Raw genomic sequence first — 27,813 nt, forward strand, 5'->3', positions numbered from 1 at the left:
GTATCTCTTTCCAGCACAATTTCTGGGGCTCTTGTTGAACTGTTTGGGGGAAGGTATCAGGGCAGGCTGGTGGTGGTTGGAGTTTAGTTGTTGGGAACTCAGATCAAATCGATTGGACGAGGCTTCATCATCCATATGGCGTAATAAATAATCTGTTAGGTACTAGGGATACGAAGATAAAATGGAGGAGATCCTGCCCTCAAGGAGCATGCATTTTATTGAGGGCATACCGCATCCACACTACGGTGAGTGTATTGGGCAAACACAAACTAGATCCCAAGCAGCACAGAGTGGCTTCAAGTGGAGGGAGCAGGAATGGCCATGGGGAGAAGGCCCTTTGATGGCCTCCTTGGCCATTGTGGACAGAGTCCAGCATGTGGCAGTCAAGGACCGGGCTTCTCATTCTGGCTCTGCCACCTAGTGGCTGCATGGCCAGGAAGTGTTGTGCTTAAAACAAAATAGCCTTGGTTTTTAAAGGAGCAGACTTTATCTCGAGTTTCTGGGGAGTTCCAGACCGCTGGGTTTTTTTGTATCCACAACAAACGTGCAAAAGAAGCTGAGTCCATTCGTGTAATCCACACAAGTCCCCAGAACGTTGCTTCTTTTCAGTTCCCTCAGTATTTGTCTCCAAGGCCCCTGCCTCTTCTAGGCTCCCCCAGCAGGCAGACCTGGTGATTCTTACCTTGAAGTTTAAGAGAATTGTTGAGTATTCTCCTCTGGACGTGTGGTCTAGCCATGACCTAGGAGAGAAAGAAGGCTTTTGGCTTGGGTCTTCACTGAATGCTGATGGTCCGTTCCTCCTTTTGGGAGGCTGGGGGGGGGTGAGGGAAGAAGCAATGATTAAAGTGTTAACAGACCTTCAGGTTCTGAAGTATAAATGCTCAATCGACTGAAACGCCCTCTTGAGCCGGTAGAAGCTGGCTCCAGCATGTCCCTGCTTCTGGTTCTAAATCTATGATTCTGTGAGTCAGAAAGACTCATGTCTAGTCTCTGACTCATCAGATCATTGATCTGGGACAGGAAGGGGCCTCAGGGCTCCTCTGATCTGGCCTCCCTATTTCACAGATGAGGAAACTAAGGCCAGGAGGTCAATTCCGAGGTTACACAAATGGGCAAGCCTCTTCTTCTTCACTCAGTGACTCAGTTTCTCCATCTACCAAATGAGGGAGTTGGGCCAGATAGCCTTCTAAGGCCTACCCCAGCTCTGAATCTGTGGTCTATAATCAACTGAGACGCTTGGTTTAAAAAAATCTATGTACCTGCCAATTAAGATTAACCAAATAAAATTAACTATAACCATTAACCATTGGACCACAAGGCATTCAGGCCCTTGTCTAGGGGACTGTGAGGGAACCTGAAATCACAGGATTTTTTCTGAAGGAGGTAAGAGATAGTGAGCAGGAAGGACTGACATCTTGAAATGTCACTTGGTGGTCTGACTTCATGAGGTCATCCTTGGTCTGATCTATGGAACCAGTCCAAGTCTGGGTGTATAGTTGGAGACAAAAGAAAGAGAAGTGAAAAATAGAGGAGAAATCCATCTGTCTTTTGTGGCCGGGTCTATTACCCTCCCTTAGCTGAGTAGGATGCACCCAACACAGTCATGGGTCTGGCTTTCTCCCTGGTGTGTCTCAACTTCAGGGGCCTTATGGGTGGACCCAGTGGTGCCTTGGGGCCATGTCTATTCACTCTTCAAACCATTCACCTAATGTCAGGCTGGCTCTAAGCTGGGGAGACTTCAAGCAGCAAGGGGCAGTGGTTAGGCAGGTGACAAAAGCAGTTGATAAGCATGGCTGGAGGGAGGAGGACCCATACCAGTGGTCTTTTTTTTAAGTCTCATTTGTGCATACACCGAGTAATCGGTGTTAGAAGGGAAGACACTTATCCATGTTACTTTGAACACCCTCCCCTTTTTAATTCTTTCAGTCATTTCTCAGTTGTGTCCAAATCTTTGTGACCCCATTGGGGGTTTTCTTGGCAGAGATACTGGAGTGGGCTGCCATTTCCTTTCCAGCTCATTTTACAGATGAGAAAATTGAGGCAAACAGAGTTAAGTGACTTGCCCAGGGTCACACAGCCAGTAAGTGTCTGAGGCTGGATTTGAACTCAAGTCTTCCTGACTCCAGGCCCAGCTCTCTGTGCACTATGGTGCTACCTAGCTGCCCCAATTCTGACTTGCATGCGGGTAATTCTTTTTCCTATTGAGTATGTTTTTCTCCATCTCTTCCCGAACTGCTTTAATCAAGTGAAAAGGTTTAATTAATCAGAAATTTACAAAAGGTAAAAAAGGCAGCACGGAAATGGGATGGCACAGAGGAGTTGGGGTGGAGGACCTGGATTCGAATCCCAAGTTGGCTACTAATCACTTGTGTGAACTGGGCAAGTCTGTGCCTCAGTTTCCTCATCTGTAAAATGAATTGACGGCCCTTCCCATCTCTAAATATCAGCTCTCAGGTAACATATGGACAGAGTGCTAGGTTGGGTCAGGAAGACCTGAGTTCAAGTCTGGCCACAGACCTACTAGCTATGTGCCTCTGGGTAAGTCACTGAACTTCCTTCTGTCTCCCTTTCTTTTTTGGGGGGGGAAAGCAGGGCAATTGGGGTTAAGTGACTTGCCCAAGGTCATATAACTAGGAAGTGTGTTAAGTGTCTGAGGCCGGATTTGAACTCGGGTCCTGCTGACTCCAGGGCCAGTGCTCTACTCCCTGCACCACCTAGCTGCCCCTGTCTCTCTTTCTCCATCTGTAAAACGAGGGATGGTACCAAAGGGCCTCGAAGGTTCCTGCTGATTCTGAGTCTATCATCCTGAGTCCCTTCCCTCTCCGTGAATCAGTTTCCTTATCGGTAGAGTGAGGGATTTGTTGAGCTGGCTTCTAAGCTTTCTTCCAGGACTAAATTACTAATCCTCTGTTTAGGCAACACCCCACAAAAGACCCCCCCCAAGTTTAATAGCTTATGAATACTACTCTTTCTTCCTGCTCTTTGCAGAGGTGGGGGAGTATGGGTGTAAAATAGAGTATACTTTGTCAGACGCCATTAATGGGTCTTTTGGTTTTGCCGAATAGCTTTTCTTCCCTTTCATTTAAAATCTTTAGCATTATATAATCCATATCAGATTGTTTGCTGTCTCAGGGATGAGGAGGGCAGGGAGAGAATTTGGAATTGAAAATTTTTAAAAATGAATGTTGTAATGGGGGAAATAAAACATTATTAAAAATAATAAAATCTTTGTTACAAGGAATGAGATGGGTGAGGGAGAGGGATCTATTTGGAAATAAAGACAGAAATAAATACAAGAGTTTTAAAAGGGCCTATCAATCTGAATAGACCAATGCTATTTCTGGACGTCTGACATCGAGCCTCCATTTTTCCTTCCTCCTCTGCTTTTCTGGCTTCTGGTGGGGACAGGCTGTTACTCACCTTGTTAGCCTCAGGGAGTTCTGGATCTTCGTCTCTGAGGCTGCTCGTGGGGGGCTGCAGGGGAAATATCTAGGAGTGAAGAGAGGAGAGTCATGTCAGTGGCTTCCTCATGAGACCTGTGCTGCTCAGGTCCCCCCAGGTTGGATCGGGGACTGATGCTCTCCCCGTAGACGACCAGCAAACCAAATCCTTGCTCCAGAGCTAACGGGGCCTCAGAGGCCGTCAGGTCCCACCCCCTCATTTTACAAGGTGAGCAAACTGAGGCCCAGAGAGGCGTAGGACCCAAAGTCTAGAGCTGGAAGGAAGAGGCCATCTATACCAAGCCCCTGATTTTACAGATGAGGAAACCAAGGCGCAGAGGGGAGGAGGCTTCCAAAATTGGGATTTAAGCTCCACGATTCCCACTCTGGCACCGTCCTCCATTATGCTACATTATGGCTTTCCATTCAGAAAAACAAATCAAGCAAGGTCGGGTGGATGACAAAAGTTTTGTCATTTTTTGCGTCTAAGCCTGTGGGGTAGATTGAGGCCTCACTCATGTAAAACCTCTCACTTGCTGAGGCAGATCAGCCACTCCTGAGTTTGGAGTACAGACCCGGGTCTAAGTCCTGCCTCTAGTGCTTCCTAATGCTTTTCTAATGATCATGGGCAGATCAATTAACCTCTCTGGGTCTCAGTTTCCTCATCTTAAAATGAGGGGGTTGGTGTAGACAGCCTGGAAGACCCCTCCAGCTCTAAATCTGTGATCCTTGTATCCCACCACCCAAGGGACTTTGGGCAAGTCACTCAACCAAGTCTGAGCCTTGGTCTCCTCCAATGTCATCGAAGGGACTGGACTAGACAGACGAGCTTGGAGATACCTTTTGGCTCTAAACTTACGACTCTTTGTTCTGAATGTTGAGTGTTTTTACATGTAACTGGGGAAAAATAAAATACTAAATAAATAAATTATGAAAAAGAATGTTGAGTCTTTTTTATTCTATTTTTCCCTCATATTAAAGTTTTTAAAAATTAACAAAAACCTCTTTTCTCTCCTTCCTGCCCTCCTTTCCATTGGGGGAAAAAAGAAAAACAAATGCTTTGCAACTAATATGCATAGTTAAGCAGACCCAATTCCCTCATCGGCTGTGTTTAAAAAAAAGGTACTTGTCCCATTCTGTATCCTGAGGGCTCGCCTCAGCCAAAAGGTGCACGGCAGGCTTTACAATCAGCACTTGGAAATCTCGGATGGCCTTCGTCTTGCTCAGAGTTCTGAAGCTTTCAAAATGATCTTTGCAGGGTTGTTATTACTGCATAAATTGTTCTCCTGGTTCTGCCCATTTCGTTTGTCATCAGTTGTAAACATCTTTAAAATTGTTCGTTTGTACAGTACGGATGCTACAGTATACATTGTTCTGGTTTTGCTCACTTCACTCTATGTCAGTTCATACATGTCTTTCTTTCCATGTGTTTTTGAAATAATTTACTTCCTCATTTCTTGTAGCACCATACATATAATAATATAATGGTTATAGACCACAATTTGCTCAACCAGTCCCCTTCCCCTTTCCTTAAAAGGACAACTGGTGCACAAGCACGTGCGCGTGCTTTTGTGTGTGTGTGTGTGTGTGTGTGTGTGTGTGTGTGTGTGTGACACACATTTAAGTTAAGTGACTTGCTCAGGATCGCATAGCTAGGAAATGTTTGAAGCCAGATTTGAACTCAGGTCCTCCTGATTCCAGGGCTGATGATCTATTCACTGTGCCACCCACCTGCCCCCATGACAAGGTAGCAATTCTCAAAACAGTTTGGTATTGGCTAAAGAATAGAGACACTGATCAGTAAAACAGACTAGGTAAATGCCCTAGAGAACCCTAGTTTTGACAAAACCAAAGACCCCAGCTATCGGGGAAAGGACCCACTATTTGATCAAAACTGCTGGGAAGAGTCATCAGCAGCATTGAAGAAACTCAATTTATTAATAACAATAGCTAGCATTTCTACAGCACTTTAAGGTTTGCAAAGCACTTCACAAATATCATCTCATCTCTTCCTCACAACAATCATGCAAAGTAAGTGCTATTTTCTCTCCATTTTACAGATGAAGAAACTGAGACTGAGAAAGGGTGAGTGGCTTGTTGAGGGTTATACAGCTACTAAGTGTCGATGCCTGGATTTGAACGCTGTTCTTCCTGACTCCAGGTGCAGCGCTCTATGCACAGTGAGGCCTTGGAATTAGGGTTGAAACTAATCTCATTTCTAATCTTAATTCCTTTACATCAAAATAGGCTCCAAATGGGCCTGTGGCCTAGACACGAAAGGTCACAGCTCAGATAATTTGAGAAATATTGAAAAAGTTTATGTATCAGGTCCATGGAGAGTAGAAAAGTTCATGGCCAAGCAAGCGCTAGTGAAGATCATGGAACATTAAATGGATAACTCTGATTATTAAAAAGGTTTTGCACAGACAAATCCAATAAAGTTAAGAATAAAAGAGAAACATCTAATTGGGAAAAATATTTACAGCAAATTCGGCAAAGGTCTCATTTCTAAGGAACTGATTCAAATTTTTAAAAATAAAAGCCATTCCCCAAGTCCTAAATAGTCTAAAGATATGATGAGGGAGTTGTCAAGAGAAGAAACCAAGGCTGTCTATAGTCATATGAAAAAAACGCTCCAAATGCTGACAATTAGAGAAAAGCAAATGCAAACCACCCTGAGGTTCCACCTCCCACCTATCTGCCTGGCAAAGACAACAGTAGCGGAAAGGCTGTGGGCAAACAGCACTCTGATGCATTATTGGTAAAGCTGTGAGTCGTCTGGCCACTCTGGAAAGCAAGGTGGAGTCAGACACAAAAAGTATGGGCTCTGACCCAGCTATGCGCTGATGAAGAAAGAGGGAAAAGCCCAGTATGCACAATCACATTTATAGTAGCTTTTTTCTTGTACTGGCAAAAGATCTAATCTTGAGTCTCCAGGATGCAGTATCACCAAGGGAACAAATGTCGAAACCATGTATTCAGCAGAGCATTCACCCCTGGCATCCCTGCTTGGTTCTGGGATCTGCAGCTGGGGCTTGGCTTGCTGTGGACAGTAACTGGATCTTCCTATTCCTACCCTCCCCCAACCGTCCTCCCCCTCCCCCTCCCTGCAATGCCTTCTACCCACCTGTAGGTTTGATTTCTTCCTTGGTTTCTCCCAGGTCTTGACAGGCAGTCCAGCAGCACTGAGAGCAGCAATTCGGGATTTTATATCTGACACCTATGACAAGACCCACATGTTAGATACATACAAGGACCTCTTGTCAGTCTGGCTCACTAAATGAAACCTGAGAACGGTCCTCCTTATCAGCTCCAGCCTAAGGGTTCTTTGCCTCTTTTTATGTTCTGGATTCCTTTGGCATCTGGTGAAGCTTAGGGACCCCTTCTGAGAGCCATGTTTCTAAAGGAATTGATATGCCGAGGAATGTACTAGTGAGAGCGCAGGGCTGAGCTATCTATCTATCTATCTATCTATCTATCTATCTATCTATCTATCCATCCATCCATCTACTTGTCTGTTTATCTATCTGTCCATCTGTCTGTCTATCCATCTGTCCATCCATCCATCTGTCTATCTATCTGTCTATCTATCTATCCATCTATCCATCCATCTATCCATCTATCCATCCATCCATCTACCCATCCATCCATCTATCTATCCATCTATCTATCTACATATCCATCTGTCTGTCTGTCTGTCTACCTAACTGCAAATTCATGATATGCATATATACAATATGTATACTTATACACACATGCACACATATAATTGACAGAAAAGTAGTGTAATTTCTGCCCCTTTTCTTTGTATCCCCAGAACTTCACTTAGTACTCGGCACATCCTTGTCAAGCCGGCTAAAGACATCTTGACAATTACCTCCCTCTTTGCATACTGAACCTCAGTGGCCGTCAAGGCCGCTCTGTCCTCCAGCTTTGACAGCGCTGACTCAGGGCTTGTGGTGCGTGGGACTTGGTCCTCAAAGTCAAGAAGCCTATTCTCCCCTGCATGTGTCCAGGCAGCCTGGAGAAAATAGGACAGAGGAGACTTTGCTACATGAGTAGAAGCCTGATTCAGATCGGGACGGGATGGGTTGCTCTCCACCTACAGTGTAAGCCTCTGATGTACAGTGTAAACCTCCCCAGATGTAAGATGAGGGGGTTGGATGTGACAGTCTCTTGGGTCCCTTCTGGCTCCAAATCTATGATTTGTCGATCATTATCCCTGGAGGAGGCTGGAGAGAGAGGCAGGGGTGGAGGGTTGTGGATAGCGAGTTGGAGGAGAAGCCAGTAAGGCCTGGGCTCAACTCCCATCTCTGGCACATACAGGCAGTGTGATCCTACCCAAGTCTCTGCATCTGGACAACTGTCTCTAGGCCTCTAAGTCACCGACTGCATGAGCAGAGTGAGCTCCTTCTGCTAATGAAATCACAGCTCCTGTCTCTATCCCCATAAATGTCAGTCATTGTGAGCAATTCTAAACTAAATCCTTGTCCCTTGCCTCATCATAGTGAGGCCTGGAGAGGACCCTGGGGTCTTCAAATCAGTGGAATGAAAATGTCTGATCAAGCTGGAGAGGGCTGGAGTCATGGGTGAATGGTGGTGAACACACTTGGCACACTGATGCCGGCCTGAGCATCTGCTGTCTGAGGACCAGTCCAGCTCAGTGTGGTGAGCCCCCGAGTGTTGGGCACCAGGTCGGGGAAGCTTATAAAGACCCATCCGCTGAGGCATGGAGGGTCTGCAATCTGCCTAGTGGGAGGAGATACCCTGAGACATTAAAAATACACAGAGTAGTGGGGTCCATGCTTTGGTGGGAGCCCAGACTCAGGGATGGAAGGGTCCTGGGAGGCTCCCTACTCTAAGCCATAAGGGATGGGAATCCCCTTGACCACATGCCTATGAAGTTGGCATTCAGCCTTTGCTTGAAGACCTCCATGGAGGACTGGGGATAGGCAGCCAATAGTGCATTTTTAGATAGCTCTCAACTGTTTTCTTGACATCACCCAAACTTTTTAGCTTCTACCCAAGGCTCTTTGCTCTGTGCTCTGGGGCCATTCAGGCCGCGTCTAACCCCTTTCTCTGATAGTCCTTTGCATATTTGAAAACAGCTATCACAGCCTCCCTGAGGCTTCTTGTCTCCAGCTTAAACACCCCCAACCCTTTCACCCAAATCTTGATGGCAGGGATCGAGAATCTATTCCCTAGCCTGTCCTCAGTGACTGTTCCAGAAGGCACATCCATGGGGTCTGTCCGGCCTGAGAGGGACTAACTGAAGAAGTGGTGGAAGCTTTTCCCACAGGGTGGGCAGCTAGGAGGTGCCATAGTGCATAGGGCATGGGCCTGAAGTCAGGAAGGCTCATCTTTCTGAATTCAAATCTGGCCTCAGATCCTTACTGGCTGGGTGACCCTGGGCAAGTCACTTCACCCTGCTTGCCTCAGTTTCCTCAGCTGGAGAAGGAAATAACAAACTGCTCCAGTGTCTTTGCCAAGAAAACCCTAAAATGGGGTCAGGAAGAGTCCGACACGACGGAAACAACGGAGCAGCAACAGGTGAGGCCAAGGCTGTGTTTGATCCTGGTGCGGGCCAGCGGGTGTTGTCTGTCCCATGGCTATTGATAGAGTGGCTACACCGTTGTGTTCCCCTTCCAAAACGAGTGCTGTTAGTGTCAAGAGGGGCTGGATAAGACGGTGTGGGGGGGTCCGTGTAGACCCATTACCCAGACTAAGCAGCTGTGGAAAATCCACTTCTTCATCGCCATCATCATCATCGCCATTGCTGACATTTCTCTAAGGCCTTCGAAGTGCTGTACAGAGCTCATCGCATTTTATTCTCACAATGACCCTTATTTTCACTTTGCCGGTGAGGAAAGTGAGGCAGACACGGGTTAAGAGACTTGCCCAGGTCTTCCTGAGTCCACTAGCTAGCTATTTAGCTTAGAAGCTCATTTGAAGAGGATCTGGAGGTCCTAAGGGACTGCAAACTCAACAGGGATTCAGATTACTGCAGGAAAAGCAAAAAGCCAATGAGATCTCGGGCTTCACAGAGAGTGAGCGGCGCTGTCCAGGCCCAGGAGGTGATGATCCCTGGTCAGCTCACGTGTGGAGTCTTACTTCAATTTTGGGTGCCTCATTTGATGAAGGACACACCTGGATAAACCTGAAGAGTGTACAGCTGGAAAGGTGAATGGCCTCAAATTTAGGTCACATGAGATCATTTATTGTAGAGAAGAGAAGACAGGGGTGGGATGGGCACAGAGCTGTCTTCCAGACTTTGAGCAGCTGGCCTTGGTGAATTTGTTCCCGGGGCCCCAAAGGTCAGAACTGGATCAGTAGGTGGTAGTTACAGAGAGGGAGATTTTGGTTGGATATAAGGAATGACTCCCCAACCATCAGGGCTGTGAAGAAACAGAATGGGTAGTGATCTCCCCATCACTGTAGGGCACGTTAGAGAGGGGATTCTTACTGGGGAAAGGATGGACCTAGATGTCTCCCAGCCTGAGACGCTGAACCCTGTAACCAGCCCTGTTCTCTCTGCTCTTGGGCTGGCAGGTGATGAGTCACCTGGTAAGTCTATTGGGATGGTTCCCCTTTCCTGACACATTCTCACCGGACCAGGCAGGAGGCACAAGAAGCCAGTGATGGACTAGCCCAGGGCATGGTTACCAACCTGCTGGGCCTCGCTGGGCTCGGTGCCAGGTACAGAGCTCCTTCCTGAGCTCAGCCCACTCTGAGCCTCCTCTTCTTCCTCTGAAGAGCCTTCCTTGTCACTGACCTTGCTGGTCAGCTCCCCAAGCTTTCTCTTCAGGGCCTCCTCTTCTATGTCGGCATCCGTGTGAGGCTGAGGCCCAAAGGACTGAAACAGAGAAGCAAATGAAGCTGGCCTCAATTTCCCATCCCCTCCCCTTCACGTTCTAACAGACAGAAAGTGTTAGGAGTTTTCATAAGCCTGTAGCATACCACGAAGGGATTTAGCTCATGGCTGATAGGGACCAGACTGTAGTTATGTGTTAAGGGTGGAGCTGAAACCAACCACCCAATTTTAGCCCTGGGGGCTAGGTGAAGACACTTTTTGATTGAATCAAATAATCAACACTGAGTTGTGACAGGGCCTTGTACACCTCTTTGAATCAATCAGGGCTGCAAAGGAGGGACCCCCTGGGCTTACAAAGAGCTAACTATTATATCAAAGTGCCAGCCTCTCCCAAGTCAGGTTAGCACATTCGTAGTTGGGAGAAAAAGAAAGACAAAAATAGTCCCTGCCCTCATGGAGCCTACAGTCTTATAGAGGAGACAAATACCCATGCACTACAAAGTATACTGCATACCCAGCTCTGCTTCTTATTGCCTGTGTGACATTGGGAAAGTGACGGAGCCTGTGAAGGACTCAGTTTCTCATGTTGGAAATGCAGGGTTAAACCAGATGATCTCTGAGCTTCTCTCCCAGATTGGAATCTAAGAGCCTAGAGAACATAAGCTCTGGAGGGCAAGGACACTTTCACTCCAGTCCACAGTACAGGCACAGAACAAATACTTTTAAATGTTGGTTGAATAGATGACCTCTAAGGTCCTTCTAGTGATGAAGTCTGACTAAGCCTCACTCAAACTGGAGTTTTAATTTTGGCCTGGAGGTCTGACTGTTTGCGTGTAGGTCACTGCCCACAGGGAACTCCCACAACTGACAAGAAGCAACCTCAATTGTCTTCCTAGCTTCCTGGCCAGTCCTGGGATGGAACGTGAGCTCTCGGAGGGGCTCCTTTTGTCTCCCCAGCGACCAGCACAAACACTTAATGTTTGTTTGTTGGCTGCCCGATTGACAAATTTTCTTCCTTGATAGAATGTGAGCTCCAACAGAAGAGACTTTTAAAATCTCTGTCTTTCAAGCACCTGGGGAGCTGGAGAGGAAGTGATGTGGCTCTGGCCCATTCGAGCTGACTGAACCAAGAGAATGCCCGCTTCTTCAAACCACCACAGGCTTCTTGAGGCCAAGTTCTCCCTCTAGTCTTTTCATCTTAAGCACCCAGCACCAGGTGCTTAGCACTTAGTGACTGCTTGCTGGTTAGGAAAGAGTTATTAAGCAGCTACTAAGCGCCAGGCACATGCTAAGTGCTTTCCAATTATCACCTCATTTGATCCCCACTACAACTCTGGGAGGAAAGGTGCCGTTATCATCTCCCTTTTACAGATGAGGAACTGAAGCTGACTGACTTAAGTGACTTGCTCGGGTTCACACAAACTACTAAGTATCCCAGGCTGGACTTGCACTCTGGTTTTCCTGTCTCCAGGCCCAGGACTCTCATCTAGCAGGAGCTCATGTTTGTTTCTTGCACCTCAGCCCCGTTAACAGTCTGGGGAAGCCCCTTCTCAGAATCATCTTCTTAAACACATAAAATAAAATTCAATCATATTGAAAGATAATGATCAAAATGTTTCTAAAACCCAAGTTCATGGACCCCAGGTACAGAATCCACGTGAAAGTCACCCAGAGCCCAGGGTGGGCTGTGGTCAGTGGGTGAGTTACAGGAGCAACAGCTTCAGCAAACCCAGCTGAGAAGGAAGAAATGTTTCCTGGGGGCTGGTGTGTGTAGTGGAAAGTGTGGGAGGCCTTTTGGATTCAAGTCCTGCCTCCATTCAATCCTTGGGACCTTGGGTGCACCCTTTCTGTACATGGGACTCAATGGTCCCTCTTGTCCCCTTCAGCCCTGAGGTTCCAGGAAGAGCCTCAACTAAGTAGCATCTAGGAAGGGGACAGTCAACCTTGGGCAAGATGGAGAAGGAGGCTGTCCACCCACGGATTTGGCTTCTCTTCCCCAAGCTAAGTTCCTCTCTCCTCTGTGCTCCCCTGAGCCCAGTTGTACTCCCCATCGATGCCTGTGCTGCCAGCCATTCCCTTCCTTTCTTCCACCTCCCCCCCACCCCTTCGATCTGCCTTCAGACTCCTCAGCACTTGGCTGTCAGTGAAGTGGTTACAAGTAGAGAGGTATTAGTGAGCTAATGTATTACTTCCCCCTCCTAGATAACATGTGTTAAAACCCAGTTAAAACATATACTGACTGAATGGAAGTTCTGTGACAGAAGGTAAGCTTCTTGAGGGCAGGGAACACTTTTTGACTCTCATTAGAACACAAACTCTTTGAAGGTAGAGGCTGTGGTATTTTGTTGTTGTCTCTCCAGATGCTTGGCACACAGCCTGCTCCTTGCTTGCCTGTAGTCCCGCCCCCCTCCCCCCCCCCCCCCCCCCCCCCCCCCCCGCCACCCTCATTAAGAAGCTTAAAAGAGAATGTTCCATACACAAATCAACAAGCATTTTAAAGCATTGATTTTGTTTAAGGGACTGTGCTAACCTCCGAGGATATAAGAAAGGCAAATCTGAGCTGGCTTTTCAGGAGCTTACAGTCTATTGGGAAGTACTTCGCAAACTCCAAAGAGTTAGACATGCCAGTTATTGTGGTATAAAGTCATTCACGAAATCTTATGGGGAAGGATGAGGGAAGACAACTTAGCAGGACCACCTCAGATGGAAAATAAAACAGCAAGAAGCAAAGTAGAAGGCAAAAGCAGTTTATTTATTTCTGTCATATGTAAAAAAAAAAGTGGGACGGGGAATCAAATCAAATTAAATTAAAATCAAACTTCAGCAGAGGCATTAAAGAAACCCCAGGCTTCAAAGATCATTGAGAAAGAGGCAAGTAGGGGATGAGGCAGGATGCGCTAAGGCAGGGAAACACACCTCCTCCTATTTCACAGGCAGGATCGAGACATGACCTGTGATAGCTGTTTGAGAACTGGCAATCCAAGCTTCTTACTAAGGGCCAAAGAGTGCATGAGGCAGAGAACAGCTGCCAGGGCTCTTGGCCCTCCTGGGATAAGCTTTCCTAGACAGCAGCCTGTGGATGATCCTGGCATCTTCTTTGACAAACCTCCTGGATCTTCTGGCACCACTTATGAGCATTCCCATTTGGGTCTATCAGGTGATAGGTCCTGTTAGGTGTGTGAACATAAAAGGTCTTAAAATTCTTGGCTTCAGCCCACAGTTGTGCGGACCAAGGGATTTCTCCTTTCAGCACTTTGCTGATAGGATCCACATAATAAAGGTGAGGTCCTTCGGTGAGAAGCAACTGGCGGCGTCGGGCAAACAAGCCCTTTCGCTTGTCTACTGGGCCCATTTTCAGTATCAAATGATTGTTCACAAACTGATGCCAGGGGTTCCCACTAGCCTGCTTCTGCAGTAAGAGTTTTTTCTCCTCTTCAGAAAACTCTAGGTCCAGCTCCAAAGAATTCTCCTCCAGTTCATGAATGTAGCCCTCCACAGGAGCAGTGGGCCTCTGCAGTAAGCGGGGCTGTACTGCAGCAAAGGAATGGGAGGAAGATGAAGAAGAAGCTAGGCTCTGAAAAATGTCATCATTTCCAAAGTCATTTTCATCTTCAGATGTAGAGAGGAAGGACCCCGGGACCTGCGGAGGAATCTGAAGATGGAGATCGTCCCAGGAGATGTTTTCAAAGAATGGGTGGGCCTTCAAAGCTGCATAGCTCCCCATTTCTTCACAGCCTAATCGATTTGTGGAATCTGAAACCAGAAGCTTTCCCACGAGGTCTTTTGCCTTTGGGAAGAATTGTTCTGGAAAGTAATATGCTAGCTTAATGATCTTCTGGAATATAAGATACTCATTTCGAGCTTCGAAAGGAGACAGCCCGGCTACAAGGTAGTAGACCACGCAGCCCAGAGCCCACAGGTCCGAGCTCTTACACGCACTCTGCTCCATGAGGAGTTCTGGGGACACATAATGTGCCGTGCCCACGAAGGAGTTAGCCCTGGCTTGCTTACTACAGGGGGCCAATATTTTGGCTGATCCAAAGTCTGTAATTTGGATGTGCATCTCGGCATTTAACAGAATGTTTTCGGGCTTCAGGTCCCTGTGAATAATCTCCTGCCCGTGCAAATACTCCAGGGCCGACACTATCTCTGCAGAATAAAACTGGGCGCAGGGCTCAGCCAAAGGACCCAGTTTCTGGACATACCTTTGTAGGTCTCCATTTTTGGCGTAGCTGAGGCCAAAGTACAGTTTCTCCTCGTCCTGAAAAGTGAAGTAAAGCTTGACAAAGAAAGGGTGGTCCAAGCGGGACATGACGTCCCGTTCGCTGGTGACATATTGTGCCTTCTTCTCCCTAATGATTTGCTTTTTCTCCAGGATTTTAATCGCGTAGTCCTTGGAAGTTGCCAAGTCGCGGGCCAAGACCACGATGGCGAACGAGCCTTCACCCAGGACTTTGCCAAAAGCGAAGTCTTCAGGCCCCTTCCTCCAGGGTTGCTCTGGGTGCTGGTCCTTCCGAGGGCTGTCTAGGTCGGTGAGGCTGGGCCCGGCCTCGGCAGCGGCAGCGGCGTCCGTGGGCGGCCAGGCAGGTGTTACTGCAGGATCAAGCTGCATCGCTGGGCTAGGAGAGGCGCAGACTGGCGCGCAAGCTTCGAGCCGAGTACCAGGACAGGATGGGCCCGCGGGACTGCTGGCCACGCTACGCCTCGGCAGGCGCCGCATTCGCCGTCTCGCGGCTCCCTGGCCGCGATCTTCAAGCCTCGGATGCTCCCAGAGTGTCTCCTCCGTCCTAGAGGCAAAGCTAACTGTGGTAGCCCGGTCCTGCCCCTCCTTTCCCCGCCCCTTCCCCCTTTCCCCCTTTGGCCTCTCTCCTCCCTACATCTGCCTTCCCTTCCCCTTCCGCTGTCCCACCCCCGACATCAGGCTCTCCTCGCTAAGACCAACGGAGCAAAGGCACCCTCCGGTCATTGAAAGGTGAAAAAAGGGAGCGAGGGCGAGAAGGCAACAAATAGAATGAAAGTAAGAAAAGTCAGGCAGATTTTTTTATAACCTTGATAACAAAGACCCGAGGGAGGCAACGTGAGGCGTCCTCAATTCCAAGACGACTCCTAGGACTATCAGCCTGCCGCCCATTTCCCGGAACCCCTGGGGTGGGGGGTGAGGCGGGGGGCTACCGTCCACCCGGAGGGGGTGATGCCCGAGGCGCTGGGGAGATGGGCTCAGTCCTGGCCAGATGTAAATGGACCAGGAGCTGAGTCCAGAGTGGGAAGAGAGGGAACCGGCTGGATCGCCTTTGGAAAATGACTGAGTTCATTGAATGAATAAACTCTTAGAAATAAAGGTCCATTTGGAAAACAAGCAAACAACCCCAGACCAGACGAATTCTGCTGTTTGTGTATTACCCTGTCACGGACACACTTGGAAAAATGAAAAATGGGCTTCCCACGGAGGCCAGCGGGGAGGGCAGAGATCCGAGCCCTCTGGGCACCTTATCTGAGCCCCACGGAGGCCAGCGGGGAGGGCAGAGATCCGAGCCCCACGGAGGCCGGCAGGGATCCGAGCCCTCTGGGCACCTTATCTGAGCCCCACGGAGGCCAGCGGGGAGGGCAGAGATCCGAGCCCCACGGAGGCCGGCAGGGATCCGAGCCCTCTGGGCACCTTATCTGAGCCCCACGGAGGCCAGCGGGGAGGGCAGAGATCCGAGCCCCACGGAGGCCAGCGGGGAGGGCAGAGATCCGAGCCCCACGGAGGCCAGCGGGGAGGGCAGAGATCGACACGGAGGCCGGCAGGGAGGGCAGAGATCCGAGCCCTCCCGGCACCTTATCTGAGCCCTTCTTTTCTAGATAAGTTAAACTGAAGCTCGGGGAGGGAGAGGGAATGAATCTGGACAACGTAACAGAGCTTATTATTCCAAAGTTAATCTAGTTACTCTAGGTCGGAGCAGGGATTTGCTCCCACGCCTTTTGACTCCAAAATAATCCGGTCTTTCCTCCTAGCCCCATTCCTGACCAGTCGGCTACGAGCCAGATCAGATAGGGAAGGAGCGCTCGTTCCAGGCGTGTCCAAAGCTCCGCGCTGATGACGTCATCCCCCCAATATACAGCCGATGAACTCCAGGGACCACCTGCTACCTCCAAGAGCAAAGCCTTTCCCCAGTTTTTAAAGTCCTTCCGAAGCCACCGCTTTCTAACCTTTGCAGATTTTTACGCTCAGCCCCCTCCATTCCCCTCAGTGACAGAGCGGTGCCATCCTGCCTGTTCCCTGCCCAGGACATTTCTTCTCCTTTTGGCTGCCTTTCCACCAGCTACCTCCTGGGCCAGGAAGGCTTCCCCTGCCCAATGCTCCCTTCTGGTTTTCTTCAACATTCAGCTCAAATACCACCTTCTCCAGGAAGCCTTCCCTGCTTACCCTTCCCTCTGACATCAGGCTCCACATATGTGTGTGAGTATGGAGATGTAGATATATCCATACAGTGATAATAGTGGCTAACGTTTACATAGCATTTACTAGGTGCCAGGCGCAAGAGCTTTATCTCATTTGACCCTCACAACAACCCTGGGAAACAGGTGCTATTAAACATTATTCCCATTTTACAGATGAGGAAACTGAGGCAAACAGAAGTTGAGGGACTTGTCCAGGGCCACACAGCTAGCAAGCATCTAGAGACTGACTTGAATTTAGGTCTTCCTGCCTGCAGGCCCAGCCCTCTATCTACTGCCCCACATGTCGGAGAAGGCAGATGGATAGGAACACCCTCGACGATACTGGGGCGTCATGTATTCATCACACGAGCCTCTAAAATAGTTGATTTCTGTGTTCTTCATCACAGCACAGCCCTGGCTGTTGGAGTCACTTCACTTGCCCATCTTTCCCCTTCCTCCTTCCCCCTCCAGGTAAATGAGTCCTGGCACCTGCCTTGTGGCCTCTCAGTTCAGGGAAGGCCATGGGGAGAGCAGAGGGCCCCAAGGGATGGGGGAAGTCCTGGGAACCCAGATCTAGGGACTTCACGAAAACAAAAACCCAAACTCAACAACACTCACGATTCCGCCAAGAGAAGCATTCTTCTCAACCAGGATGTTACTCTCATGGTCACATCAAAGTACATTCAGCTCCTTCTGTAGGTCACATTTGAACCTTTGGGGGAGAGATGACTGTTCCCTGGTCAGTGGGGGGGGGGCAGGCAGGGGAGGATAGCCTAATTAGCACTGCCATGGCAGGGGGGGGTTTGGGGGGGTGGGGTGGGGTGGGGAGAGAGAGACAGAGAGAGACAGAAAGGGAGACAGAGAGAGAGACAGAAAGGGAGACACAGAGAGAGAGACACAGAGAGACACACACACACACACAGAGACAGAGAGAGACAGAGACAGAGAGACAGAGAGAGAAACAGAGAGAGAGACGCAGAGAGACAGACAGAGAGACACAGAGAAGAGAGAGACACACAGAGAGACAGAGACAGAGGGAGAGACAGAGAAGAGAGAGACAGAGAGAGAGAAACAGAGACAGAGACAGAGAAACAGACAGAGACAGAGAGACAGAAACAGAAACAGAGGGAGAGACAGAAACAGAGAGAAACAGAGAGACACACACAAAGAGAGACAGACAAAAAGAGAGACAGAGAGGAGAGAGACACACAGAGAGAGACAGAGACACACAGAGAAACAGAGAGACACACAGAGAAAGAAACAGAGACAGAGAGACAGAGAGACAGAGGAAGAAACACACACAGAGAGAGACAGACAGATAGAGAAAGAGACAGAGAAGAGAGAGACACACACAGGGCGAGAGAGAGAGAGAGAGAGAGAGAGAGAGAGAGAGAGACAGAGAGACAGAGAGACAGCGAGAGAGACAGACAGAGATAGAGAGACAGAGAGAGAAAGAGAAAGAGAGAAAGAGAGAGAGAGACAGACAAAAAGAGAGACAGAGACAGAGAAAGACAGAAAGAGAAAGAGAGAGACAGAGAGAGACAAAGACAAAGAGAGAGACAGAGATAGAGACAGAGAGACACAAAGAGACAGAGAGATAAAGACACACACACACACACAGAGCTTCTCTCCTTCCCATGGCACTCCACACAGTTAATGGAGCTAATTAAAAGAAGAATCAATATATAGCTTGGGGTTCTTCAACTCTGCTGAGGAAGCTCAGGAAAAAAAAAAAGAAAAACTATTTCAAGGGTCAGAAAATGGTGAAGCAGATGGACTCAGTTCTGGCCAGATGGGCAGGAAACTGAGACCCAGAGAGGGGAAGGGATTTGCCCAAGTTCATGAAACTGGTTGGTGGCAGAGCTGGGGAGTCAGTTCTCTTGCCTCATGGTCCAGTTCTTTCCATCTGTCTCACCTCTCTTCCCAGTCTTTCTCCTCTATTTGTCTTCCCCTCCCTTCCTCTTTTCCTCCCTCCCTCCTTTCCTTCCCTTTCCTTTCCTGTCCTTTCCTTTCCTCTCCTCTCCTCTCCTCTCCTCTCCTCTCCTCTCCTCTCCTCTCCCCTCTCCCCTCCTCTCCCCTCCTCTCTTCCCCTCTTCCTCTCTCCCTTCCTCAGCACCCATTCATCAAAGCCTTATGTATCGGGCACTGGCCTAGGTGCTGTAGTTGTAAAGGCAAAAAGCAAAATCAGTCCATGGCCTCCCAGCACTTACAATCTACTGACTTCTTTTCTTGAGTGAATGTTTTCTTGACATTGTCCCCCGCCGCCAATATTCCAGGATTTCAACAGGGCTGTGATCTCACTTATGTGTGCATCTCTCCACTGGAGCAGATTGCATCCCATACAGCCATACATTCCCTTCCTGTTCTACCCTTGCTCATGGCTTCCCATAAGGGGGTCCACCCTGATATTTCAGTGATCTCAATGGGGCACACTCACTATTTGACACACCCATTTGAACTCCAATCTTTCTGGCTCTAAATGGTGTGCCCTAACCATTAGGCAACCTAGCTGCCTAGATCTGGAAAGACTAGAGCTCAAATCCTGTGTTATATACCATCTGTGTGAACTGAAGCCTCAGTTTCCTTGTCTGTGAAATGATGGGGTGCCTTTTGTCTCAGAATCGATGATCCTCTGATCGCCCTCCCCTCTGTAATCTGTCGCTGCTTCCTTATACCCAATCCAATGAGGCGCCTTCCCAGTGTCCTCCGCTTGATACTGTTTTTTTCATTCCTTCCAAGCTGCCAAGCTGTATAGCTATATGCCAATCCTGCTCCCTTTTATCACGTCTCCTATTAGCCAAAGACGTGACACATGACTCTTCTACTGACCCCAACCATGCCTCATGGTGACCTGCTGGGGACCCTGCATTCTCAAAGATGTGGCCAGTGATGCCCAAGCTCTGGCATGCTCTATCAAGCTGAAAAAGTTTTGAGAACAGGCCTAGAGATCAACCATGTGCCTAAAGTCCAAGAACCAGTCTCACTTTATCAAGGGGAGGTCATCATTGGACCTTGACCAATAGATGAGGTTTTTTTTGGTGGGGGGCTAGTGTATCACTCATGAGGCATTCAGGAGGGCACCATCTGTGCTCGCGAAGGTGGTGGTCATGGTGATGAAAAGAGAAATGTTTTGGGGATCTGAAATAAGAAGTGTTATCTCTGCGGAAGACTAAAGAATGAATGAAAAAAGCATCTACCAAGAACTTGCTATGTGTCAGACATTGTGCTAAGCACTGGAAATGCACATCCAAGCAAGGGGGACCGTTCCTGATCCCAAGGAGCTTATGTTCTAAGAGTGAAGACCATACATTTAGGGGAGTGTTCAGTAGAAAGGAAGTCAGAGGGAATAGTGATTGTCCAGGAATAGTGATGGTAATTTAATGACTGTTCTTGGAAAGCTTATTCTTGGTAAGAGAAAAGGTTAGAGTTGATAAGAGACAAAGATGGCTGCCATAAATTCATTAAGTGGTGATCTGGGGGGATGTCCTTGGAGGATCTAGGTTCAAATCATACCTCTGATACAGATTAGCTAGGCGGCCACGGGCAAGTCACTCAGCTCTGAACTTTAGGCAATCCATTCCAAGCATTAAATTACAGACTGTTTGGGATCCGAAGCCATTGGAGGATATCCTCGCACTGATGCAACCTTGGATGCATGGCCGTATTAGGGAAGTTAGCTGATTATTCGTGGTTTATTCTAATCATAAATGACCAGCTGGTTCCATAGCACATACTCCCCTCTGAAACCATTGTACTCTTTTTGAATGCATTTTGTACATCCTTCAATGTGCACATGTTCCTCGCATTTGAACGGGAGTCTCTTATGGGCAGGGACTATTTTCATTTCTGTCTTTGTATCCTATAGCTCAGTACAGTGCTTGGCACAGAATAAGCACTTAAAAGATGTTTGCTGATTAATCGATATCAACAATATATACTGTGTCATGCAGTGGCATCAGAGGACCTGAGTTCAAATCCTGCCTCTCCTACTTGCACCCTCAGGCAAGTCACTTCCCTCCTCCGGGTCTCAGTTCCCTCATCTGCAAAATGGGGGAGTTGAACTAGATATAGGGTAGAAGGGAATTCTTGATTGGTTGCAGGGGTCTTGGGTGGCTTCTTGAGATACACTTTTAAAAATCAGAGCTGTTCCAGAGGGGCACGGACTGCTTTCATGATTTATTGGCTTAGCTGGATCTCTTGCCAATGCACGCTGCCATGGCTCAGGCCATGTTTCTCATCCTGCTCAGGACTTTGGACTCTGCCCTCTTGTATTGGTAATTAAGGCAGGACCTTTTACTGTTTTAGAATGCTAAATTAATTGTCTTTGATTGAATCTTATGGTGCAAAACCTCAGGCCCACACCCTTTTGCTAACTAAGTGTAAAGCCCCAGGCTCCTGCCCTTTACTGATTAGGTATGAATCCTTTGAGCCCTGAACAGAGCATAAAAGCTCCACGGTTGTTCTGTCTGGGGCTCTCGTCACTGGAAGAGTGGCATGTGACTCTGGGCAGCCATTGTTAAGAGCTCCCTGCTTGGCTTGTGAACCCAGATGTTGATGCTTTCCTGGTAACTGTGAATTGTGATTTGGTCTGTTTATATTCTGTATGTTTGTAATTTGTTTGTATTTGCCCTGGAGTTCAGGTTGTTGGCTTTTCCTCCTGAACTAAGTGAATGATATTTGTATGTTGGATTGAAATAAGATTGTTAACCCCTTAACGTTGCTTTCCTTAGTAAAGCAGATCTAAGACCTTGTGCTAGCAGCTCTGGTTGCTGGCCTTGTTGGGTCTTACACCCCACAACAGCTGCTAGCCGAATTGTTGCCACACCTCTCTGGGCTTCTGGGTTCTGTTTCTGCCTAATCTTGCCCACAACCAGGGCTCCCTGCCTCTTCCCTGCTGTCTCCCCACTTCCAGCTCCCCTTTATGTCTCATTTTCCCCCATTAGAATGTAGAGCTCCTTGAAGGCAGGGACTATTTTGCTTATGTTTGTGTTCTCTAGGGCTTAGCTCAGGGCCTTGTACCTAGAAGGCACTCAACAAATGATTTATCATTCATTCCTTCAAGGTCTTTCTAATAATGATAGTAACAATAAGGAACATTTCTATAGTATTTTAAGGTTTGCAAAGCACTTCACCCACATTACCTCATTTCTTCTCACAGTCATTTTGTGGAGTAGGCGCTGGCATTACCATCTTGTGGATAAGGAAACTGAGGCTTGGAGAGTTATATGACTTGCCCAGGACCACACAGTTTGTCAAAGTCTGTAGGTTCATGGGATCATAGACTCAGATTTGGTCCATTGCCTTATTATTTGCCCAGGATCACCTAACCAGTTTGCGTCAGAAGTAGGACTTGAACTCAGGTCTTCCTGATTCCAAGTCAGCTGTCTGTCCATTTCTCCATGCTGCCTCTTGCCTCATACATTGTGGATATATAGGTTGAATTTATTCAAGTAGCTTGGTGGCTCAGTGGATAGAATGGCAGACTTGGAGTCAGGAAGACCTAAGTTTAAATCCAGCCTCAAACACTCTATTACCTTGGACAAATCACTTACTCTGTCTGCCTCAGTTTTCTCACCTGTAAAACAGAGACAAGAGTAACCCCGCCCCCACCCCAGAGTTACCATGAGGATAAACGAGATAATGGTGTAAGGTGCTCTAGTTAATTCTAGCTAGTTAATTCAACAAGAAACTTCCATTTCAGGGTCATCATTTCCCTAAGGCAGGACCAGGAGGGAACATGGCTTCCCAGGGTGTGGCCCAACATTACCTCCTCCCGGGGCACCAGGATTCTCTCCTCTAGCTGGGCCAGCAGGCATTCGATGGCCACTAGGCGCCGATTCATGTCAGAGATCTGCGGCAGAAGAAAGAGGGAGAAGGACAGAGGAAACAGATCCTGCTTCCCAACATTGGCGCCCACCACCTCAGAAGCACCAGTGCACCCAAGAGAAGCCCATAGGAGAAGGCCCTCGTGAAAGGATGGTGGAAGAACCACAGAATGTAGAGTCCAAAGGGATCCTAGCAGCCCTTGAGTCCAGCCCAATCCCCAAAGGAAGCCCTGCTATTAGAAATCACTGGGTCCCAGACTTCCGTCTGGAAGGGTCCAACCTCCTTATCTTATAAATGAGAAAACTGAGTCACAGAAAGCTGAAGTGATGGCCTTATGGTCAGTTACAAGGCTGATGAGAGTCTGGCAGCAACTCACATCTTCCTGCTTCTATCTGTCGCCCACCACCCTGATCTACCTCCCCAGTTTCAGAGTTCAAGGCAGAAAGCTGGGTGACTTGGTAAGAGGAAATCATGGGTATACTGAACAAACTACAAAATGATTCTTGTGGGACCCTAAGTTCATCTAACCTCAGGACAGTGGTTCTTGGTGCCTCCTGCCCTTCCTTTTGCGGGGCCAGGGATGTTTACCCAACACATCCAAATAAGAACTCCTGGCATTGATCCACACCGGAAGGCACACATTCATTACGTCCACACTGATGGAGGTGAAGTGGCCATCGGGTGCTCGGAGCCTCTGGCTTCCTGCCAGAATCCAAGGGTCTACATAAAGGGCAGTTTTGATTTCTATTAGCCAGCTCTGCATCACCCCAAACCGATTATTCTCTTGGGCTAAGTCAGACTGAGGAAAATCAATTCGTCTCCACTTCAACTCGACTGACGCAGGTGAAGTCTCTTGTCATTACTGCATTTGCTTTTCATTTTGTTTATTTGAAGAGAGGAAAGGGATGGGGTCATAGTTTTAGCTGGGCCCCTCCAGGGGCTCAGGGTTCTGGTGGGAGTGTCCTTCTGAACTGGGAGAGGTGTGCACATCATGACTGCCCTCCAAGCCACCTGCAATCAATTAATCATTCATCCTCTTACATGCTAAACCCTCGGTTCTAATGAGTCATTTCCTTAGGACACTCAGATCAATGTGATCTCATCTGAGAATGATCCCTCCATTGACTTTATCCACTGTGACGTCTCACAACAGATCATAGTCCCCGGGCAGCTGCGACCCCAGAGCGTGGAGGAAAAAGTAATGCCAAATTGGAGTCAAGGCCCCCAACCTGATTAAAATCCCCGAGAAAAAGCAATGCCAGCTGGTGCTGGGCCTGGAGTCAGAGACCTGAGTACAAATCTAGCCTCAAACTCTTACCAGTGGTGTGACTCTGGGCAAGTCACCTCACAGCTGTCTGCCTCAGTTTCCTTAGTTGTAAAGGGGGATAATAGTAGCACCTACCTCCCAGGGTTGTTGTGAGGATCAAATGCAGTACTATTTGTAAAGTTCCTGCCACACAGTAGGCATGGTGATGATGATGATGGTGGTGATGATGATGGCCATTGTCATGTTGAGGCAGAGAGTGACAAGGTTTAGAGCCAGAAGATCTGAGCTCAAAATCCATCTTCGTCACATGCTATCTGCTTCTTTGGCTCACTTTCCTTTTCTCTAAAATGGCGGAGTTGGCTGGTGTCTGAGGCCCCTTCTGCCTCCAGAGTGACGATGAGAGTGTATGATTCTTTGAAATATCACACTTAGGTCAAAACCAGAAATATAGGAAAAATTCTGAGTAAATTTGGAGTTTTAGAAATGGATTGGGCACCCGAGGAGTCACTGGGTCCAAACTCTTCTGGATCAACATGGAGTCAGAGAATTTGTAACTTGGTCAAGGTCCCACCACAAGACTCGGATGACATTCCTTGCTTTGGAGACCACAAAGGGAAACAGGAGGTGTTTGTCTCTTGCAGGGCTGGGGTGGGGGGCGTGGGGGTGCACGCTGTATCCTAATATCTTTTTATGCCGGGCCCTCGGTCAACATCTACCTCTAATCCATCATCAGGGCTGTACAAGGCTCTGCAAGCAGAGGGCAATCTCTCTGCAGGCCATTCTCCCCTAGAAAGGCTGGGGTACTGGGCCCAGAAATGGCCTGCCCAAGTCTGTTATCTGCACCAAAATGAATGATTTTGGTGCCCAAGGCACCAGATATGGTTTCAAATCAACTTTATAATTCATGGAGTGAAGATAACACAAATAATTAAGACCAATTAAGCTGAGTGGGAGGAGGGTAATCAGTCACTTATCCTGGCTCCTAGCTAACTAGTTTAACCAATTATTCCTGCTAAGTGCTAATGAGGTAATTTCTAAATGATTACCTGTAAATTTTTTTCCCTAAATTTTAGTGCCTTGGGCAAAAGTCCCATGGGCCCTACCCTTGTTATGGCTCTGGTCATCTGAGGCCCAGCCTGGCTAAGGTGTGAGAAGCTTATAACCGGAATGTTGGCCATTAGGTAATCGTTATTATGGCTCTTGGCATTATTTTAGAGAAATTCATAGAATTGTCAACCAAGGCACAGGAGTTTCATCCTGTATCAGGAGGGTGAAAATACACCTGAGAACATTTCTACTCTTTGAAGGTCTGGACTACAGTATCTAATATGTCTGTAAAGGTTCTTATGACAGGTGATCTTGAATGAACAAAAGGACACCGCACATGAAATAGGTTTTCCTCCTGTTTAAGACATTGTTGAGGAGATGAAGGTATGTAAGCTCTGTCCTCAAAGAGCTGATGTGCAAGTTCATAAAAAGTTAAATTCACTAGACTTTATTCTCAGGTCTCTGTTTTCACGATTTGGAGCTGGAAGACCTGAGTGTGAATCTCGGCACCATCATGTAAGATGTGTGATTTTGGGCACATCTCTTCAAACTCGGGCCTCCTGTGTCAAATGAAGGAGTTGGACCAGGGCTGTTGTCAACAAGGAGCTGGACGAGTTGGACTGTGAGGCCCCTTTTTGTTCCCAAACTCCACAATTAGGTGATCCTGGGATGATTATACTCATGCCATAGTTTTGTTTTGGGTGACGGTTAAGCGTCAGAATGAATGTTAAAAACCCAGCCCTTGTGGCGTGACCCTGGGTAAGTTGGGGCTCGGTTTCCTCAGATGTAAACTTGATGTCTAAGGCCCTTCCAGATCTACGCGCAGGCTCCTGCGATGACTCCGAGGCAAGGGAGTGAGACCGAGCTGGGTTTTGTCTGGGGTCACGGGACCCAGTGGACCTGGTTTCATCGTAGCAGAGGGGCAGCTCTCACAGACTCTGGTGGAACAGCCTGAGACCCTTTACCCCAACCTTAAGGGGCTTCCAGGCCCGGCCTAAAAGCTTAAAGTGCATCATAACCGAGAGAGCCAGAGAGCGCGGCACCCAGGCCTCCGAGTCTTTTTAAGAGACTGTCTCCATGAACACCCAGAGCCTGCGTTAGGCCGGGAATCCTCGTCAGGAACCTGTGGAAGGTCAGAGCATCACGGGTCTAGAACTGAAGGGAATTCAGCCCCTTCATTTTACAGAAGCCCCGACAAGTGAAGAGACTTATCTGAGGTCACCCAGCAACAGTGGAAAGAGACAAGATTCAAACCCAAGTCTTCTGCCTCTAAAACCAGGGCATTTCCCACTGCGTCACGTGGCATCTTTACTTTGAAAGCAGCTCATTTCCCAGTCCCATTAAACAGGTCCAAGTAAACAGGACAAAAGCAAGCAATGTTCCGGGCTCATTGGCTTTATCGATTCAGCCAAAGCCTGAAGCCGCTGAGCACTTCAATTCATCTGAAGCCCTCTCCCTGGGAGCAAACCTTGGGCCAGGCCCCCCCTCAGTTGGGGGCGGGGGGTCGGATAGCGGCCATGTGGCTGGCTAATGGCTGACTCACCAACTAGCTCGGGGATGCCTGAGTCATCCTGAGGCGGTAGGCAGCAGGGTCCTTCATCCCCTGCACCCTGGAGAGGCTTCTCTGGACCTCTCATGGGGTCAGGAGTGGGTCCCTCCCCTCCCCCACCTCCTCTGGCCTCTCTTTTACAGTTGCCCTTTGAAGAAGTTGGGGGGACAGAGGGCCGGCCTATGGAGAAGCACCCCCAGCACCCTGGAGCAGAGGCCAGGCCGGCAGGGGCAGGGGAGCCAAGAGCTGGACGGCCTTCCATTTAGTCAGGTGCTTCAGAAAATTAAAATAAAGTCTCCTCCGGGTCCCTTGACCATTGCAGGGATGGGGCAGGGGGTGGGGGGCGGGGCGCTACTTTGTCTCCCTGTTTTCAGATGAGGATGAAATGATTTCAAATGATAACGTCATCCGCCTAGAGCCAGAAGGCACCTTCAGTTCACAGATGAGGACACTGAAGGTCTGAGAAGACCAGGGACTTAGAGCCGGACTAATCATAGCAACTAATATTTACGTAGCACTTTAAGGTTTGCCAAGCCCTTGGGCACAGTCATCGCCCCCATTTTACCGACGAAGAAACCGAGTCAAGCAGAGGCAGAATGACTCTCCCCGGGTCTGCAGCTAACGTCAGACGTAGCATTTGACCTCAGCTCTTCCTGACCTCCGTCCAGCGCTCTAACCATTGCACCACCCAGCCGCCCCCCATCTAGTCTAAGACTCTCATTTTACAGTGAGAAACACGGCGGCAGATTTGTGTTTGGGTGCACGACCCGTAGGAGCAGCACTGGGCAAAGCGGGATGTGTTCAGAGAATAACGACTCATGGTGACACACACTTAGATGGACAGAGACCTGGACCGTCCGTCCTCGTGTGTACGTACATATGCAGCCGTGTTTATGTGTGTGGATGAGTGTGCGTGCGTGCGTGTGTATGTGTGTGTGTGTGTGTATGTGTATGTACATGTGTGTGTGTGTTCACACCTGTGGTCCATGCCCTGCCCTGGGAGGGAGACCTGGACCATCCGTCCTCATATGTATGTACATATGCAGCTGTGTTTATGTGTGTGGATGAGTGTGCATGCGTGCGTATATATATGTGTACGTACGTGTGTATGTGTGTGTTCACACCTGTGGTCCATGCCCTGCCCTGGGAGGGAGACCCAGCAGGGATCAGGGAACGTCAGTGCGAAGGGACCTCAGAGGCCTCTGGTCCAATGGCCTCATTTTACAGAGAAGGCCCAGGGCGAGGGAAGGATTAGTCAAAGGTCCGAGGTCACATGGTTTTCTGACCTCACAGCCTCATTTCCTTCTATTTTTAATGTTACGCGGAGGCTTCACACGATGACTCCTTTCTGCCAAGGAAAGAATTCCTTTGGTGATGTGAGCAGTAACTCTGAATAGCCAGGTCAAAGTTTGGGGGATGCTTTCTTTTCCAGATAAGGAAACCAGGCTTTGAT

The 27,813-nt window shown here is 48.4% G+C and overlaps 2 protein-coding genes across 2 annotated transcripts in view; both read right to left on the reverse strand.

Moving 5' to 3' along the window:
• Positions 1–682: 682 nt before the first annotated feature.
• MLPH (melanophilin) overlaps positions 683–27,813 on the reverse strand; it is a gene marked incomplete at its 3' end in the record, with an annotated part of 58,855 nt that continues 31,724 nt past the window's right edge. Inside the window, 5 exon segments of the mRNA XM_036768050.1 lie at positions 683–740; positions 3,421–3,489; positions 6,568–6,660; positions 7,339–7,461; positions 10,108–10,293. Coding sequence (XP_036623945.1) covers positions 683–740; positions 3,421–3,489; positions 6,568–6,660; positions 7,339–7,461; positions 10,108–10,293 — 529 coding nt within the window.
• On the reverse strand, positions 13,313–14,971 carry LOC118858781 (3-phosphoinositide-dependent protein kinase 1-like). Its single transcript, XM_036769405.1, has one exon. It carries the CDS (start codon positions 14,969–14,971, stop codon positions 13,313–13,315), a length of 1,659 nt encoding a protein of 552 aa, XP_036625300.1.

This window comes from Trichosurus vulpecula, chromosome 7 (assembly GCF_011100635.1).
Source record: "Trichosurus vulpecula isolate mTriVul1 chromosome 7, mTriVul1.pri, whole genome shotgun sequence".
NCBI lineage: Eukaryota > Metazoa > Chordata > Mammalia > Diprotodontia > Phalangeridae > Trichosurus > Trichosurus vulpecula.

Bases quoted from the DNA above. Each gene is read 5' to 3' on its own strand.
- LOC118858781 (XM_036769405.1), bottom strand. From the start codon at position 14,971: ATGCGGCGCCTGCCGAGGCGTAGCGTGGCCAGCAGTCCCGCGGGCCCA.